At 39.8% G+C, this 19,936-nt stretch overlaps 1 protein-coding gene across 12 annotated transcripts in view; it reads right to left on the reverse strand.

Annotated features, from left to right (window-relative positions):
* The window catches only part of LOC106984159 (ankyrin repeat domain-containing protein 26-like), a 197,336-nt gene that overhangs the window by 165,027 nt on the left and 12,373 nt on the right, over positions 1–19,936 (reverse strand). For 10 of the 12 annotated variants that reach the window (XR_008292947.1, XR_008292942.1, XR_008292944.1 and 7 more), the window contains exons 5-7: positions 16,010–16,080; positions 9,132–9,168; positions 3,701–3,773 (exon numbers count right to left, since the gene is read on the reverse strand). Coding sequence is in view for 5 of the 12 variants with exons in the window: in XM_053208883.1 (XP_053064858.1) it covers positions 3,701–3,773; positions 9,132–9,168; positions 16,010–16,080 (181 nt within the window). In the remaining 7 variants the exon portion in view is untranslated. The remainder of the gene's footprint in view (positions 1–3,700; positions 3,774–9,131; positions 9,169–16,009; positions 16,081–19,936) is intronic. The other 2 variants (XR_008292946.1, XR_008292943.1) reach the window with 2 other exon arrangements.

Raw genomic sequence — 19,936 nt, forward strand, 5'->3', positions numbered from 1 at the left:
CTGGATGCACTGACACCAAGGATGGGAGAAGCAGAAGAGAGAATCGATTAAAATAGACGATACAATTGTGGACAAAGATGAAGCAGAGAAAGGAAATTACTAGACCACGAGGCAGGTACTAGAGATCTAATTGATTCGGTGAGATGAAATATTAGCCACATAATAGGAGTCCCAGAAGAAGAAGACTGAGAGAAAGGGGCAGAAGGTTTATTTGAACAACTTATAGCTGAGAACTTCCCTCTTCTGGGGAAGGAAACAGGCATCCAAGTCCTGGTGGCACAGAGAATTCCCTTCCAAATCAACAAAACCAGGTCAACACCACGACATGTCAAAGCGAAACCGGAAAAATACAAAGATCAAGAGAGAATTCTGAAAGCAGCTTGGGACAAACGGGGCTTAATCTGCAAGGGAAGACACATAAGGGTAGCAGCAGACCTGTCCAATGAAACTTGGCAGGGCAGAAGGGAGGGGTAGGAAACGGTCAATGTGCTGAATGGGAACATATGCAGCAAAGAATCCTTTCCCCAGCAAGGCTGTCATATGAATAGAAAGAGAGAGAAAGGCTTTCCCAGACAAACAAACCTAATGGAGTTCATGACCACTAAACCAGCCCTGCAGGAGATCCTAAGGGGCGACTCTGTGAGTGGAAAGCAGCAGAGACTACAAAGGACCAGAGGCCTCACCAAAAGCATGAAACCTTCAGATAACACAATGACACTAAATCCATATCTTTAACGAATCACTCTGAATGTCAATGGACTCAATGCCCCAATCAAAAGACACAGGGAATCCGAATGGATAAAACACAAAGCAAAACCAAAGAACAAGATCCATCTATATGCTGTCAACAAGACACTGATTTTAGACCCCAGGACACCTCCAGATTCAAAGTGAAGGTATGGGGAACCACCTATCATGCTACTAGAAGTCAAAAGAAAGCTGGAGTCGCCATACTTCCACCAGACAGACTAGATTTTAAACCAAACACTGTAGTAACAGATTCAGAAGGGCGTTTTATCACAATTAAGGGGTCTATCCATCAAGAGGAGCTAACACTTGTAAATGTTTATGCCCCCAAAGTGAAACGCCCACATATATGGATCGATGAATCAAAAACATGAATAAATGTATACATAAATACCATGACGGTAGACAACTTTAAGACTCCACACATGACAACTGGTGGATCATCAAGGCAGAAAATCAGTAAGGAAACACAGATCCAGTGTGTCACTGGACCAGATGTATTCAGATATACGTAGATATATATTGGCCTTCATATATACATTTATATACCTGGATATCAACACCGATATATCGAGATCTTTTCATCCAACAGCAGCAGAATGCACGTTCTTCTTAAGTGCACATAGAACATTCTCCAATATAAGTGACATCCTGGGTCACAAAACAGCCCTCCACAAATATAAAAGGACTGAGATCGTACCTTGCCTATTTTCAGATCACAACAATGAGCACTTGCTCATTCTTTCTCTCTCTCTCTCTCTCTCTCTCTCTCTCTCTCTCTCTCTCTTTCCAAGAGAAATACAAACATTACAAAAACATTTAGCTCAGCTCCTTCCAAGAAAGAGAAGAAAAGAATAATAAACCTTGTGGGGCAATGAGTCATGGATGAAAACCACACACAGACAGTAGAATTCCATAACCAATATGCTGACAATGGAGTTGACAGAAAGTGATGTACTAAAAGAACAGACACTAAAGAAATGTTTTCTGCAAGGAAATATTAGGGTAGGGGTAAATCATTAAAAAAGAGCATGGTGGGGGGAACACGTAGGTGGCTCAGTCAGTTCAGCGTCCACCTTCAGCTCATGAGTCATGATCTCACGGTTTGTGGGTTTGAGCCCCACATCAGCTCTTAGTTGACAGCTCGGAGCCTGCAGCCTGCTTTGGATTCTGTGTCTCCCTCTGTCTCTGCCCCTACCCCGTTTGCACTCTCTCTCTCTCGCTCCAAAATAAATAAACTTAAAAAAAATTTTAAAAATACCTTAAAAAGCATGGGGGGAGAACAGGAAAAAAGGGAAAAAATATATAAGACATGACCAATCAATCAAGCATGAGCTTAAGACAAGGAAGAAAAGGAGAAATGTGAGCCAAGTAAGGTAAGTGGAAACAACATACATTTTTCAACAGGTACGTAAGTAGGACTGGGAATAAACTATGAACAATAGTCTCTTTTAAACCTTTTAAAGATATATATACATATATATATAATGTATACGTAAAACAGAGGCTTTGATTCACAGTATATCCCTAATAATACTGACTTTTATCACTCTACAGTTATCTGGTTATAAATACTGTAATAAAGAATTTAAGTTTTTTCACTATAAAATAAATTGTTCCATTACTGGCATCTATCGCTTCCTAAAAGCTATCAACTCTTACTAGACTAACAAAAGAACAGAAAAAGAGAGGTTCCTAACACATCAACTTTCACTATGGAGAAAGAATTGGGAATGAGAATTCTAGGAAGAAAGGTGAACCTTCAAAGGACCTATGTAATGGGACACAGATGGGGTTGAAAAAACAAAGGCTGAGGACTTTTTCTCTGCAATTCTAAGCTCACAATGGGAGGATACTAAAAATATACGGTAACCTTCTTTCGTATGTAACTCGTGATTTTCTCAATAGAATCCCTTTGCGTTTATACGTATTAAACACTAAACAGAATATAAACTGAAGCCTTACTTTTTAAATTCACATATTTAATTGTGATATATCATGCCTATTTCATTACTTTTCAAATTCCATTCTATGGAATTTCATTTCCCTACTCATTTATTCACATTCAACAAATATGATATTGCTTCTTCCAAGCAAGACTTTATTCCAGGAGCTCCAGGAGTCAAACAAGTATGTTTCCTAACCTCCAGTAGCTTATAATGATTTAGGGGCTTTGAAATGAATATTTAACTAAATATCAAATGTCTGAAACTTTAAATTTTAGAATCTGACACAAGGACTAGGAGGGGATATTTTTAAAAGCTAGAATATGAAAGATTTCTGAAATTAGAAATTTGACAACTTGGCTATGAAGAGCCTCTGCTCATAGGGCTACTCTTTTCAACAAAATACGTATTCTTCAGGGAGATGCACAATCTTAACTTACTCTTCAAGGAGTTATTTAAACATACAGGGGAACACCTTTGTAAGGTAAATGTTGAGAAATAATGCAAACATCTACATTTCTACATTTTCTAGTATTATTTTAGTCTAAATATAGAACAAAGGATAGAGACCAAGGAAAATCCTGTTTCTCACCAAAATAAAACTTGCCCGGGGCGGGGGCCACATACAATAGATACTTGGATCCAATAAGATTTCATTTAGGCATGCGTAGTATCAGTCATGTTACTATCACGGTAAGAATCCTTATCCTTAACCAAATGTCGTATTTCCTCCATTATGGGAAAGATTTTCCCAATATAATTTTACTGTCATTATATATTTTCCAGCCCATTCTTTTCTCAGCCTCCACCTCTAGGATTTACCAAAGTACAACAAAACAAAACAAAACATTCAACGCGTCCTGTATCTGTAAAGTGGTTTCTTCTTGCTAATTTTCCATGACACACATGAAATGATGATACACAGGCTCCTCTTAAATTTTCAGAGTAAATAAGGGAGAAAACTCAATTCAGAGCAGGAAAGTGAGTTTCACAGGAGGGTACTTTACCTTGGTACCAAAATGTAAGACTTGGCTAGATGATGTAGGCCATGAATCATCAGGACCAGGTTTGTCAGAAAGCCTTGAGAGCAAAAATATACAACAAAAACATGTTCATTTATTTAAAAGAAAATTTAAAAAATTAAGTGAAAGGTCAGCTATCTGTGTATTAAACCACGTTTCTTGGTATAATTAAAAGTTGGCCTCTGGTTTTTTCATTGAGTTTTGTTTTAATTCCAGTAACAATAGCGTCCAGTGTTGTATCAGTTTATCAATATAGTGATTCACCAACTCCATACCCACCCCGTGCCCTTCATGACGAGGGCGCTCCTTCATCCCCATCGTCTCTTTCAGCCCTCCCACCACTCACCTCCTCTCTGGGAACCATCTGCTTGTTCTCGGCAGGTGAGAGCCTGTTTCTTGGTTTGTCTCTCCTTCTTTTATCTCCTTTGCTCATTTGTTGTTTCTTAAGTGCTACATGAGTAAAATCATATGGTATTTGTCTTTCCCTGACGTTTCTTAACATACTACTCTCAGGCTCCATCCTGATTACATCCTTGCCAAGTAAATGGCAAGATTTCATTGTTTTATGGTTGGGTAATATTCCAGGGTGTGTGTGTTTGTGTGTGTGTGTGTGTGTGTGTGTGTGTGTATGAAAAACATATACACACACAGATACATACATATAGAACTTCTGCATTCACTCATTTGTCAATGGACGCTTGCGCTGGCTATTGGAAATAATGCTGCAATAAACACGGGTGCGTGTGTCCCATGGAATTCGCGTTTTTTGTATTTTTTTGGGTAGTATCCAATAGTACAATAACTGGATCACAGGAGAGTTCTCTTTTTAATTTTTTGAGGAATCTCCATAGTGTTTTCCAGAGGGGCCGCACCCATTTCCATTTCCACCAACAGTGCAAGAGGTATCCTTTGTCTCCACATCCTCGCAAACACTTGCTTCTTGTGTCCTGGAATGTAGCCATTCTGACATGTGTGACATGATATCTCCTTGTAGTTTGGGGGAGCCTTTTTTCCTGTGTCTGTTGACCATCTGTATATTGTCTTGGAAAAAATGTCTGGTTATATCTTCTGCTCATTTTTAAACTGGGCTTTTTTGGAGGGGAGGATGTTTACTCCTATCAATTTTTTATACTTTGTGGATACTATCCCTTTACTGGATTTGCAAAATATTTGCAAATATGTTCTCCCATCCCAGAGGACGCCTTTTAGTTTTGATGTTTCCCTTCACTGTGCAAAAGCTTTGTAGGTTAATGTAGCCCCCATAGTTTGCTCTTGCTTTATTTCCCTTGCTCAAGCGACATAACTAGTAAAATGTTGCTACAGCCAAAGTCAGAGAAATGACGGCCTGTGCTCTCTTCAAGGATTTTTTATGGTTTAAGGTCTCACACATAGGTCTTTAATTCATTTTGAGGTTATTTGTGTGTATGGTACAGAAATTGACCCAGGTTCATTCTTTGGAATGTGACTTGTCTGGTGTACCCAACACCATTTGGTGAAGAGACTGCCTTTTCCCCAATGGATAGTCTTTTCTGTTTGTGGAAGACGAACTGACCATACAGTGGTGGATTTATGTCTGGGTTGGCGGTTCTATTCCACTGAGCTATGAGGCTATTTTGTACGCCAGTACCCACCATGCTGTTTGGATTACTACAGCTTTGGAAGAAAACTTGAAATCTGAGACTGCGATACCTCCAGTTTTCCTCTTTTGCAATACTGCTTTGGCCATTCAAGGTCTTTTGTGGTTCTATACAACGTTTAGGCTTGTTTATCTAGCTCTGTGACAAATGCTGTTGGTATGGTGACAGGGATTGCATGACATCTGTAGATGCTTTTGGGTACTGTAGACACTTTAAAAATATGTATTCTTCCCATCTGTGAGCATCGGATGTCTTTCTCTTTCTTTCCGTCACCTTCAATTTCTCTCATCAGTGTGTTACGGTTTCTAGAGTACAGGTCTTTCACAATTTGGACCCTGTTTTAAAAAAAACTTTCAGTTCTCTATTTTGACTCCACCTCTGCCAACCTGTGAAATCTCCAGGAAAGACCCAGTCTGAGTTTCCATAACCAAGTATGACAGGCAGGGAATGCTCTGAAATGGTTGAAAAATAAGTGTATAAACGGTACTACAATCACTCCTCACCTCACATCTGTCAGAATGGCTCAGTTTCAACACACAAGAAACAACAAGGGTTGCTCAGGGTGTGGAGAAAAAACAACCCTTGTGCACTGGCCATGGGATGTAAATTGGTATCGCCACAGTGAAAGCCAGTATGGAGGGGCCTCAACGAATTAAAAACACAAATACCATAGGATCCAGTGATTCCACTAGTGGGTATTTATTTACCCAAGGGAAATGGAAATACTAATTTGAAAAGATATATGCACCCCTTTCTTTATTATAGCATTATTTACAATAGACAAGATATGGAAGCAACCCAAGTGTCCACCAATACATGAAGAGACCACACACACACACACACACACACACACACACACTGAAATATTACGCAGCTATAAAACAGAATGAGATCTGCACATCATGGATGTACCTAGATGGTATGAGGGTAAGTGAAATAAGTCAGACAGAGAAAGACAAATCCTATATGATTTCACTTCTGTGTAGAATGTAAAAAGGGGAGTAAATGAACAATCAGAGCAAAAGCAGAACCAGCCCCATAAAAGCAGAGAATTGACTCTTGCCAGAGGGAGGGGAGGTGGGGGGATTGACAAAATGGGTGAAGGGGAGAGGGGAGTTCAGGGTTCCAGTTATAGAATGAATAACCACAAGGCTCAAAGGCACAGCATAGGTTATCTAGTCAGTGGTATCGTAATACCATCATACTTTACCAGATGGGTGCTACACTTACGGCGAACATGGTGGACCATCCATTACACTGTGTGCGAGGTAGACCTCTGTTTAACTAAATATATCAAAGTTTGGGTTTCCATGTTATGAGTGGTAGTACTAACTAGAGATTAAAAGTTCCCACGGCCAACTTTGTTCCTACACTGGTCTTGCCTTATTTAGGTCCATAATAACTAGCACGACATTCCAAGCCTTCAGGGGGCATTCAGCTACCCAAGGAGAGAGACTGCGATCAAATGGTCCTGGTAGTTGTGCCTCTATTTCTCTATACGCTGCCTGACTATTTTCTTCCCTATGAGCTCCCACTCCTACATCACTCTTCGGCACGGTTCTGTGGCCTTCCCCAACCTTTCAAACTTGAGCCTCTGAAGCCATACACTCCTACAACAAGGATGGGCTCAAATGACCGAGGGTAGGAACCATGTCCTGCTCCTGGAGAACAAGCGACTGGGAGTCTCAGTCATCCACACAGTCCCCTCAACATAGGCATCTTATCACCGATCCAGATGAAGCTCCCTTACTGATTTGACAAGTCAGTCCTACCCCTGCCCAGCCCTACAAGTACCTGGGAAGGGCATCACAGATTTAGGAAAAGAGGTGGAGTGAGGAGACAGCTTGCCTTGGGCCATACATCTCTGATGTTCGGAATCTCCACCCCCCACCCCCAATTCCTTGAGAGGATCGAAGCTATCCTCCCTCAGTTGGGGTGGAAGTAGGGGATATCATATTTCTATTTGCTGTAAACAGACTCTTCCCAGCAGCTCAAATGATTTTTAATCTCTCTCATCAGAAAATCTGAGGTATGCTCGCACCTTCAATGAAACCAACACACACAAAAGCAGAAACCTGGTCACGACCCTCTTGAACTCTCTAGTTGAATATGCCTTTCTAAACAACTCCCCTAATCCTGGGTCCTTCATTCCTGTCATTCACCTTTATCTCCCTTGGCATAAACCCCCATATTCTGACATCTTTCCTCAAACTCTTGTTTCTATCAAACTCAGTGTTGTTCTTCTTGAAACCTGGTCTCCTCTGCTAATTCGACTCTTACCCTCCTTCATTGTATTCATTAGACCCACTCCCCAGATTTCTATCATTGAAATATTTGTCTGCAAGATGAAGACAAAAAAACAAAGAAAGAAATGAAAGAAAGAAAGAAACAAAGAAACAAAGAAAGAAAGAAAGAAAGAAAGAAAGAAGGAAAAGAACCCGAATGTAAATCTCATTTCTGTGACTTATCATATCTAACTAGGTCACTTCAATCTCTTTTGAGTTTCAAACTGTCCATGTAAGCAACCATTGGGCAAGGAGGTTAAACAGAGGTTGAATTACCAGAGGGTATTTTGATGAATCAATCTCTGAGGTTCCCTAAATCTTGAGACTCTAAGTAGTTATGATTTGGCCTCTGGAAAAATGGAGAGTCGTTAGCTGGCAGAAGGGGAAATATTAATGGGGAGAAAAAAAAGAAATACCAAGAAACCCAGAGAAGAAAGTAAAAAGGCAAAAACACAGTACAGAAACATCATAGGGAAAAAATCTCCAAAAAAGAAAAAGCTTCCTAGAACTAGTCAAGGGTACTAGTCCAAAGGGAAACCAGACTGGGAACTTAGGCAACAGAGAATCCTCGAAATATCCTAGCAATATCCTTGCGATAGAGACTGAATTTAATTAACGTAACATGGTCTACAACTAGATACCCTTCCCTTACAGAAAACTCATTTGTCTCAAGAAGAGGGGATAGCATCACATCTAAGGAGATGCCTGACGACATCTTGCTTATTAGGTAAAAGCCTTGACACCATGGCCATAGCTGACATCCATCCTAAAATCTCGGATGGTAAAAACAAGGGACTAGTTACCACTGCACTAATGACTTTTGTTAGCACTAGTGGTCAAATACATAAGGGCAAATGCTTGCACTAACCTGGTTTCTTAAGAAAACCCTAAATTAGAGTTCCGACATGATTAGCTTTGACATTCTGAGTTGATCTGCCCTAGGATCTGTATCTTCATCTCAGTGCTGCTGAGGAACCAGAGAATGGATGTGGAAGCTACACAGGCTGACGGGAAAAGCCCCTCAGCTACCCATTAACTATGGAATCATGGTCGAGTCTTCAACCTCCCTGAACCACAGTTGCCAAAGTAATAAAAAGTAGGCTACAACAACACAGCTATTTTGCAAAGCTATGCAATGCCTATATAACTTAACAGATGTTATGCACAGGATATAGTGTCTTGTCCAGGGTAGACCACTCAACAACTGCTTTTGTTCTCTGCGTTCCCTTAGGAAACACATAATTTTCAGTTCATTCATTTCACTTCCTTTCCTTTCATTTTCCATTTCATTTCATTTCATTTCATTCCTTTATACTTTGAGAGGGAGTGCACACAGAAATCGGGAAAGATATCCCAAGGAGGCTGTCAGCGCAAAACCCGACGTGGGGCTTGATCTCACAAACCTGAGTTGAAGTCAAGAGTCACAATCTTAACCGACTGAGCCACCCACGTGCCCCAACGAATGTCACTTTTACAAATCCCTAAAAATCCTACCTGGCTATAGAATCTTCCTCAGCATTCTTATCTGCTCCTAAAGAAGAAAGCAAAATACATGTTAAATCAACAATCGAAAAATAGAGGAAATTACAAGTGTACAGCTTATGATTTGTGAAAAAGTATTGCTTTGGGACCACACCTGGAAACCACACTGCACTGAAATGTAATTATCCCATTCGTAGGCTTAAAGCACTAAGAAATCTTACTTTCTCCTCTATATTGACCAAAAGCAAGAGTGGGTTTTATCAAAATTTGACACCTACAGGGGAACTGATGTTTACAATGGCCATCACTGACCAACTCTATGACACTGGAGGAAAATGGTGTCGTTAGGAGAATGATTATCACAAGCTGACAATGTCAAACTGTAACTAGCATGATTTTTCTGGACTTCCACCCCTATAGAAGTTAAAAGAGAGTTTTTTTATTTTGCTGTAACACAGCAGAACTTACCCAGCATTTAGTAGAGACTGTTCAGAGTTAGGATGAAACAACACCTCACAAATGTGCTCCATAGCTATTGTACTTTGCATCATGGCCAAACCATAACAAGCAGACTCTCCCTGGCCTTATTTCCAATGCCAAGGTAAGTTGGAAGGCTGTGGCATTCCAATTTGATAAACTTCTAACTTCTCGACACTGTCTCCTTCCATTGCTAGAGAGTCTGTCTAGACCCACCGCACATCACAGAGGAGGATCCCAATGTTGGTACTATGTAGTGGCTCATGATGTCATTTTTCTCAACCCTCCCCATTGGGTGACACACATCTAGAAAAATCATGCTTGTTTTCATGGAAGGCATATGTCATCAGATCCTCTACTGATGAGCAACAAAACACAACAAAGGGCAAAGAATATCTTGAATGCCTACATTCAATTAGTGGGGAATTTTAATTTTCTAAACATTCAACGATAGCCACTGTAGGATTGTTACTATATGACGCCCTTTAAAGAGCAAGACTATGGAGGTAAGGGTAGGGGGTGAATGTAGACAAAAAGGGGCACACCCCCAAGGACTATTTTTTAAATTTTTTTAACGTTTATTTATTTTAGAGACAGAACATGAATGGGGGGAGGGTCAGAGAGAGAGGGAGACACATAATTGGAAGCAGAATCCAGGCTCCGATCTGTCATTCCAGAGCCTGACACGGGGCTCGATCTCGTGAACCACGAGATCATGACTTGAGCCAAAGTCAGACACTTAACCGACTGAGCCACCCAGGCGCCCAAGCACAGAGGACTTTTAAGGCAGTGAAACTCTTTCACACGATACGACAAAGGTGGATTCACATCATTACACATTTGTTAAAACCCATAGAATGTATAACACCAAGGCTGAACACTAATGCAAATTAGAGACATTGCCTGAACATGATGAGTTAGTGTCCATATAAAATGCACCACTCTTGTCAGGGTGCCTGGGTGGCTCAATGGGTTCAGCGTCCATGTCTGGATCTGAGATCAGGTCATGATCTCACAGTTCATGGAATCAAGTCCTGCATCAGGCTCTGTGCTGACAGCACAGGATTCTTTCTCCCTTCTCCCTCTGCCCCTTGGCTGCTCACACGCATACATGCTCTCTCACTCAAAACTAAACAAAGGAACTGAAAAAAAATTACTACTAAAAATGGACCACTGTCGTGCAAGATGTTAACAACAGAGGAGGCTAGGCGTGTACGGGAGCATGGTATGGTATATGGAGACTCTCTGTACTTTCTATTATATTTTGCTGTGAACTTAAAACTGCTGAAAAAATAAGGATCATTAAATGTAAAAAACAATCAAACAAAGTACAACAACCAAACACGGTATCCATTGAAGCTACTCTTAGCATATATTAACCATGATACATTCACCTTGAACGTTAAGATAGAGATCAAAGTAACACAATAGGGATACTGTCTCCCATATGGAAGTATATGAAAATACATAAAGCAAAATACAAAAATACAAGTTATTTGTATATTTAGGCAAGAAAACAATTGATGAATATGACCAAATATAACTATAAACAGGGATTCAGCACTATATGAATCAAACCTGGGTTTTCCATATAATTGAGATTTTATTCTAATTTTAAATCAAAAATCATTATGCTGATCGTATCTAAGAATCATAATGAAAGCGTAATCATATAAAAAAAGATGATAATGACCTAATATTGCCCTAGTCTTTTTTGTACAAATACCTACTTCATATGGATGATGAAACTGAAACCAGTACCATGATAACCATCATTTTACTTGCTATTAAAATAAAATTTGAAGACACCACCAAAAATGAATTGAGGACTGTAATTTCTATGCAGAAAAGGTTTCATCCAGCAGGCCGAAGATGGCTACCCTCAGAATATCCTACTTGAATGAATGGCCCTTGGTTGTTCCCTGGGATCTTGGATTTAAGGAAGGTTTCCACCATTCCCTAGCTTGGTAATAGAAGCTCACTGTGCCTAAGAATTGGTAAAATCAGTGTGCTTAAGGCCGTACACCTGATTTCTTTTTGGAAACCTGGAATTTTGGGACATGCTAAGGAGAAGATGCCTATGTGCTTAGCATTTGATGAAAACCTCGGGCACTGAGTATCCATAAGCCTCGTACTGGCAGACAACATTTCACTTGTGCCGTCCTAATTTCATGCTGGGGGAATTAAGCACATCCTGCTAACTCCATAAAGATAGGAGTCCTGGAAGCCTGTGCTTGGTCTACTCTGGACTTCACCCCATGCACCATTTGTCTGTGCTGATTGGCCTTTCTAGCCTGTCCCCATAACAAACCATAGGCAACAACTATATGCTGAGTCCTGTGAGATCTTCCAGTGAATAATCAAATCTGGGTGTCGTTGTGGTGCCTCTATCACAACGCATTATATGAAATTTTATTATTTGGGTTGATGTCATACACGTGGTTACAGTCAGAAAGTTATGTCACAGAATACCTTTCCTGGAATCTCTTTTTCTTGGTATTTGCCTTCAAAATTCCTACATTCCTATATATCCATGCGAAGAAAGGTTTAAAAGGAATAGATGAAATCATGATGTCACAAAGTGTGAAACAAGCAAAAGTCCTATTTTACTCAGAAAAAAAAAAGAGAGAGAGAGAATCCTGGTGGTTGCCACTATGTTCTACCATACACAAGTTCCTCTCAAATATGAAAAATCAGTTAATTTTTCCAACTAACTAGGACTTAGTTCATTTTTCTGGCAGATAGGAATGAAAAGAAGTAACGGATTGTTCTAGAAAAAACAGAACTATCAGACACAATATAGAAACATACTACTGATTATAGTGTTTTGTTTCTTTCCTTTCCTTAATTTCTTAGAAAATTAAAAATATACTTCACCTATTAAAGGCAATCATTGCCAAAATAATCAAAAGTCATAATTACTGTATCCTCATTCCTGCTGCTCTCCTCTGTTCATCTGATAAAGTCCTACACATTTTTCATGTCCAATTTACATGCTGGCACACAACCTGGAAACTTCTGAATCTTCTGAATCTTCTGAGAGTTCTCTCTCACCCCTTAACTTTTCATATTCAGGAATCACAGATTCGTATTACTATACTGTTTTGGTCTCTGCTTTGTCTTTTCCCTGCCATTGCCCTAGTCAAACGTGAGTTCTTAACTGATAATTTTCGCAGGGAAAAAAAAAAGCCACAAAATATTATTGATATTTCTTAAATGAATAAAAAAAATAAGCAAAACAAATGAGAAAGACACAAGGCCCTGAAAAAAATTAATGGAATAAATTGAACCCCCTGACGTTTTCAAACTACACAGCTGAAAGTTTCACAATGGACTAATACTAGGCTAAGAAAACAAGAGCTTCCTTTGCCTCCCAGTCTCTTTGTGTGGTTTCCTATAACCTATCCTCCATATGAGGGTTCAGCATGCTATGGCCACAGGTCAAATCCAACCTGCCATCTCGTTCTGTAAATAATGTTTTATTGGGGCATAGCCCCATGTCTTCACTTACATATTGCTATGGCTGCTTTCACACTACAAGGGCAGAGCTGAGAAACCACATCGCCTAAAATATTCACTGGCTCTTTAGGAAAAAGGCTTGGTGATCTGTATTTTATGCCATAACCAGAGTGTCCTAAACTCAAATCTAATCTTATTAGTCTTCTGCTTCAAATTCTCCAAAATCCCTGCATCAAATACTGCTGGTTCCCTCCCTAAGAGCCATTCCATATTCCTCATTCTTGCTAGAGAATCACAACTTTATTTGGATATTTATTGTCTCCATACACAGAGAAGGTGGCCTCACCCTGGCTTCAAAAAGAGAAAGGATTATTCTAAGCTGATCACAGTACCTGATTTACCAGGGACCACTTTAGGAATGAGTATGTGACATAACCTAGTCTTTAAAATGTTAGAGGAAGTCTACTGCAAGCCTCTTCCTAGTGAAAAGCAACACCTAAAGAAAAGCAGTCCTTCCCACCCACTGGATGTTGCCATGTGAGAATATGATACCTGGAGCTGTTGCTAAATAGCCACCCCGGAAAGGAGAAATAAAAATACCCCCAACTCCAGAACTGAACAAGTGATGACTGGGATCCTGATGACATCACTGACCATCAAAACATTTCTGGTTCCTACTGTTTTAGTCACTGTTAGAAGTCACCTATTATTTGCCGCTAAAAGCATTCTACCGAAGAAATTTCCCAAGGCCTGTGGGGTAAGATCTACTCCTTTCTATAGCACTAACAAACTTCCATAAGCTTGTCTTACCTACGTATTCACCTCATTCCCAACCATTCCCATAGCACACGTTTTCTACCAGCAAAACCCAACTGCTCATAAATCCTGCTAAGTTCACTCGTACACCTTCGCCTCTGCACTGCTGTGTACTCCGCCAAACACGTAATCGTGATAGTTTACAAACATTGTCAAACATACAAATGTTGGTCCTTCTGCCTCTCTACCTGGCAAACTGAACTCCTCACTCTGCATGCTTACCGTAGATTCTACCCAGTCCTTGAAAACTCAGATTCCTCACCGGGAACTTACGGTAACTGGAACAAATGCCAATATAAAATAACAATGATAATTATAAGCTCTATGAGACTCTGGCACCCAGTAAGCACTAAATAGAGTAAATAATACAAATGGCAGTGGTAACAACAAACTCCTGGGGTGCAGAGACTGGTTTTTGAATGTTTGTATTCTACAACAACGGGATAACACTTAGTAGCTAACAGGCACTTAAGAGTTACTTGTGAAGTGAACAAATGGACATGAATAAAAATGATTCCTTTGAAAATTATTTTTAAAAACCACAGAAACTTTTCTGTTTCAAAAACCGCAGGGACAGCTCTATTCTGTTATGAGCACCTTAATGATCAAAACGCTGTCTGTTCTATCTTTACCTTTCCTGTAACTTCCAAAACTAACCTACAGAAATCCTTTGGTAACAGTCTTCCAAGTTAAAGCTTTCTTCCTACTTTTCAGATTGTACAGTGCACTAGGTGCCACAACTAGGGAGCAACAGTAGCATTTTGTGTGTGTGTGTGTGTGTGTGTGTGTGTGTGTGTGTGTGTGATTGTGAAACATTTTTGTGCTGTTATTATAATTTCTGGAGCCCAAGTTGCCCTATTTGAATACTTGCGAAGATAACATTTTGACTAATGGCAACAGAGTATCTTATTCTAACAAAATTACAGTGTCATGACAATTCTCCAACAAACAGAAGAAAACATTGTTCTAATGAAGTCAACATATCTCATTCTGGATTTGTTGTTGTTGTTTTTAAATGTTTATTTTTTTTGAGAGATGCAGAGCATGCATGTACAGGGGAGGGGCAGAGAGAGAAGGAAAAGGGAAAATGCCACACAGGCTCTGAGCTGTCAGCAACGAGCCCGACAGAGAAGTCTGACACAGGACTCCACAACTCACCAACTGTGAGATGATGATGACCTGACCTGAAATCAAGAGTTGGACACTTAACCGACGCAGCCACCCAAGCGCCCCTCTCATTCTGTCTTGATTTATGAGGAGTGAAGTTGATAATGGTGAGACCTTGTTGAGACAATATGTGAAATAACCTATGCCTCTCAACAAGGCATTGGTTTTCTTCGGTACTCCTGGAAGCTATCTGTAAAAAAACAATCTCATTGGCAGTGCTGCACACTAGCTAAGATTTTCAATTCTTATTATTTGCCATTTGTTTATGGTACCAGGAAAGTACTGTAGAATTCCCAGTTTGAGGGCTGGTTCATTTTTTAATGAGACAAATCGCTAGGTAACAGTATTTACTGAATATAATCCATTTGTAAACATTTTATAAAAGATCCATTGTTATAACAAGTGCAATTTGTTATAATATGTTTATGGAGGAAACATAAAACATACTAACTTAAAAATCTTTTTTCCTCTGGGCACCTGGATGGCTCAGTTGGTGAAGCATCTGACCCTGGCTCAGGTCGTGATCTCGCAGCTCACGAGTTCCAACCCCACACTGGGCTCTCTGCTGTCAGTGGTGGAGCCTGCTTTGGATCCTCTGTCTACCTTCCTCTGTCCCTCTCTTGCTCTCTCTCTCTCTCTCTCTCTCTCTCTCTCTCAAAATTAAATAAACAGTTAACAAAGCATTTTCGTATTGATTACACAAAGATGTCACATGGTATTTTAGGGGTCATGACTAAAATAATGAATTTCTTTTCAGATAATACTGCCTTATATTTTCAATTACCTACAGTTAACTTCTTAAATAATTCTGAACGTTAGACTATAAAGAGAGAAATTAAGAAAGAAAAAATATACATGCAATTTACACATTGGTGTTCTTTTCTTCATTGTTCTTTCATTATCAAAACACCCTTACTCTGACTTTACTTATGTTAGGACCACCAAGAGCAATTCACTATGTAAAGTCTTACCAGGATGGCTGTTTTGCAAAGAATTTTTCAGCATGATTTCTTCTTTATGTCGGCAAATTATTTCGTTACTGCTATGTATAAAAAAGGGTGATAAATAATATTACTATTTTAACACTGATATGAAAAACATTTACCAAATACATCAAATTCTTAGAGTATTTCAAATAATATCAGAGCAACTATCAAAACTTTAATTACCCCATATACTTCAAATTTGTACGTTCTAGAAGCTTTTCATTAAGTCTGTACTTAAAGAAGAAAAAAACAGGAAGATGAACCAGTCATGAATTGAGGGCATTCTAGCTTAGTAAATTAGAACTAGCTTGCCAGGGGCACCTGGGTAGTTAAGCATCCAACTTTAGCTCAGGTCATGATCTCACGGTTTATGGCTTTGAGCCCCACGTTGGGCTCTGTGCTGATAGCGCAGAGCCTGGAGCCTGCTTCGGATTCTGTGTCTTCCTCTCTCTCTGCAACCACCCCCCCCCCCAGCTCGTACTCCGTCTCCCTCTATCAAAAGTAAATACACATCAAATAGAAATGAGAATAATTAGAATTCGCTTGCCAGAATGGAAAGAGTTTGGAACTCAGAAGTCCTAGCTCTATAACCTATAGCTATTTGTTCTTGGAGAAGCCACTTCTCTTTGGCTCAAAATCTCCCTCTATAAAACAAGGGAAATTACTGCCTTATTTTATAAGGTTGATAAGAGGATTTAATGAGATATTATACCCAAAACATGGCCTCTCAGGCCATGGCCTCTTAGGTGATGCTCATTACTCTGGGAAGGGCAAGATGAGACCTTCCATGACTTCAGAAAAAGATGCTCCACAGGATTTAAACCGGTGGTCCAGGGGCACCTGGGTGGCTCAGTCCGTTGGGCATCCAACTCTTGATCTCAGCTTGGGTCTTGATCTCAGGCTCGTGAGTTCAAGCCCCACGTTGGACTCCACGCTGGGCTTGGAGCCTACTTAAAAAAAGGCAGGGGTACATATCTGCTAACAAAGGAGAAAGAGAAGTCCGATCTCTTCCTGCAGCATCATTTGAACCTCTCTGACAGCTTAGAATGGTCCCAACTAACATCTTCTGGCAAAACAACAACAACAACAACAACAACAACAACAACAACAACAAACCAAACGAGATCCTCAAAGGGTAACTCATAAGGAAAGTCTAGGCTAAGATATAGGTTCCACATAAGGTCTTTGAGTGTGGAGGGACAGGGGTGTATGGCGAAAGCCAGGAGGCCCAGCTGCCCAAACAGGGTGCTGGTGCTTTGGGATAGCTGCTGAGCATATGTGCATGTGCAGTGAACAAAGAAACTTTGTAGCTTTGAAATCTAAGTGTGCAACACCATGAAGACTGAAAACTGGATCAGCAAGGGAATCCTGGGAGTAAAGGTCAATCACAACCAGACTACAGCACCAGTTTCAACAGCAATGCTGCAGCAACAGAATCAAAGGAAACTGTAGAATGATCAGGATGTCCTTTTTTCCCCTCCAAATGACTTGTGAAAGAGGACTGTCTCTTTGGTCTTAGGGTGCTCCTTAGGTTCGTGGAAAATTCAAGGGACAGAGTACAGGAGATAGCCCTCAAAGGAAAGTAGAGGGTCTTGTACAAAAGTGAACATTTCAAGACCCAAGTTACTAGTTAGAAAACACAGATGTAACATTATTTGTGTCCCATGCAGAGGGGTTATACTTGAAATGAAATGGATAAGGTTAGGATCCTGGAGGAGAAATGTCTCAAAAGTCCTGAGATAAAGAATCCTGCACACGTTCCTCCTTCCAACTAGTCTAGTCCTTTGCTTGATTTCTGGCTAATGTTGTGGACTAACCGACTGCCATTCCAAAACTGCCTGATCAAACTACGAAATCCCATCTGTTACATACGAAGTTAACAGTTAAATTATTTTAAACCTCAGTTTAGTAATAACTAGCATTTTAATACAAACACTTACAGATTAAAACCCTTAATATAAGCATATTCATCTGCAGCCCATCCATATACATCTTGAGGAAAGGGATCAATACCTTGCTGAAGAAGAAGCCTGACTACATTTGTTGAGTCATAATTTACAGCAAGCATGAAGGCTGTTCTAAAATAACAGAGATAACTTCACTCTTAGGAATTTAGAGTTATTTAAACAGCTAATTTGATATACTTTATCAGGTTAATATCTTGCCTATCTGTTCAGAATCGACCATTTACATGTTTCAGTGTTCATCTGTGTAAATGATCTCCAAGAGTAAAATGAAGGGACAAAAAGGAAGCTTCTTGTCCCACTTGGGTAATGTATTATAGACTTGCTAATTTAACGTCTTTTGATAAACAAGAAACTATGCTAGGTCACTTATCTGAATAGGTAAAGATTTAAAAAAAAATAATTCCCCACGTTTTCCTTAATCTGATATAGTGCACTTCAAAGCCATCTAGAGGTCAAGCAAGTATAAAAACTATCTGCAGGCTTAAAATGATAATATTTTAATGCGAATGCTAACAAAAGAGGCATAAATACAGTTAACGATGCTGATGAGCATATGGTAGGCACTAAATTAAATGCTATGTATATAAAATATTATTTACGCACAACCACCCTTGAAGGATATATTATTATCCTCCTTTTCGTATCAGGTAACATATTTAGTGATGATACGTAACACTCCCAAGGTCACAACACCTAGCCAGTAGGAAAGCTATGAATCAACTTAGTCTTGTGTGACTCTAAAGCACATCTCTTCCTTCTTTATCACCCACCTATAACTTATCCTCATTAAAGGATAAGTCTATACAGTGAAAGTTATCTTTCATCTTTCTACTCCTACCAATTGAAAATAAAATCAAAAATACATATACTGGACATGAAAAAGGATAAAACCTGATGAGACTTGGTAATAGTAATTAATCATCACTTAGAGATCACCTAACGACATCAGTATTACTCAAAAAAGAAAAAAAAAGCAATTTAAAGAAAAGTGTCATCCAAAAGACACAACAAATCCTATTTATGTTTAATATGCATCTTTTTTTTAACATTTATTTGCTTTTGAGAGACACAGCTCAAGCAAGGAGAGGGACAGAGAGTGGGATACACAGAATCCAAAGCACCTCCAGGCTCCAAGCTGTCAGCACAGAGCCCGGCCTGGGGCTCGAACCCACGAACCATGACATCATGTCCACAGCCAAAGTCATAGACTTAACCAACTGAGACACCCAGGCACCCCAATATACATCTTTGAAGGAAAAATGTATATGAAGTAGAAATTTTTTTTAAGTTTATTTACGATTTATTTTGAGAAGGAGAGAGAGTGCACACGAGAGTGTGGGCAAGGGGCAGAGACACAGAGAGAGAGAGAGAGAGAAAGAGAGAGAGAGAGAGACAGAGAGAGAGAGACAGAGACAGAGAGAGACAGAGAGAGAGAGAGAGAGAGAGAGACTGAGAATCCGAAGCAGGCTCTGCACTGTCAGCACAGAGCCTGATGTGGGGTTCAACCCATGAACCATGAGATGATCACCTGAGCCAAAGTCGGATGCTTAACCAGCTGAGCCACCCAAGTGCCTCTATGAAGTAGAAGTGTAAAAAATACCATAAAGGGGTTAAGAAGGCCAATATGGTGCCATTAAGTAAATTAAGAGCTGAGAGTCCACCCTTTATAAAACTAAAGTGAAATCCCTTTAGTTAACACAAAATCATGTGGCAGAAAAAAAACAAAAAACAAACAAACAAACAAAAAACATTGCAGGAGCAACTGGGTGACTCAGTTGGTTAAGCATCAGACTCTTGACCTCAGCTCGGGTCTTGATCTCAGAGTCATGAGTTCAGGCCCAGCGTTGGACTCCACGCCGAACATGGAACCTACTTAAAAATAAACACTGCAAATGACATAAGTCAACATCATCAAGGAATATGAATTCTGCTATACCCTGTTCTT

The sequence above is a fragment of the Acinonyx jubatus genome, chromosome E4, assembly GCF_027475565.1.
Source record: "Acinonyx jubatus isolate Ajub_Pintada_27869175 chromosome E4, VMU_Ajub_asm_v1.0, whole genome shotgun sequence".
NCBI lineage: Eukaryota > Metazoa > Chordata > Mammalia > Carnivora > Felidae > Acinonyx > Acinonyx jubatus.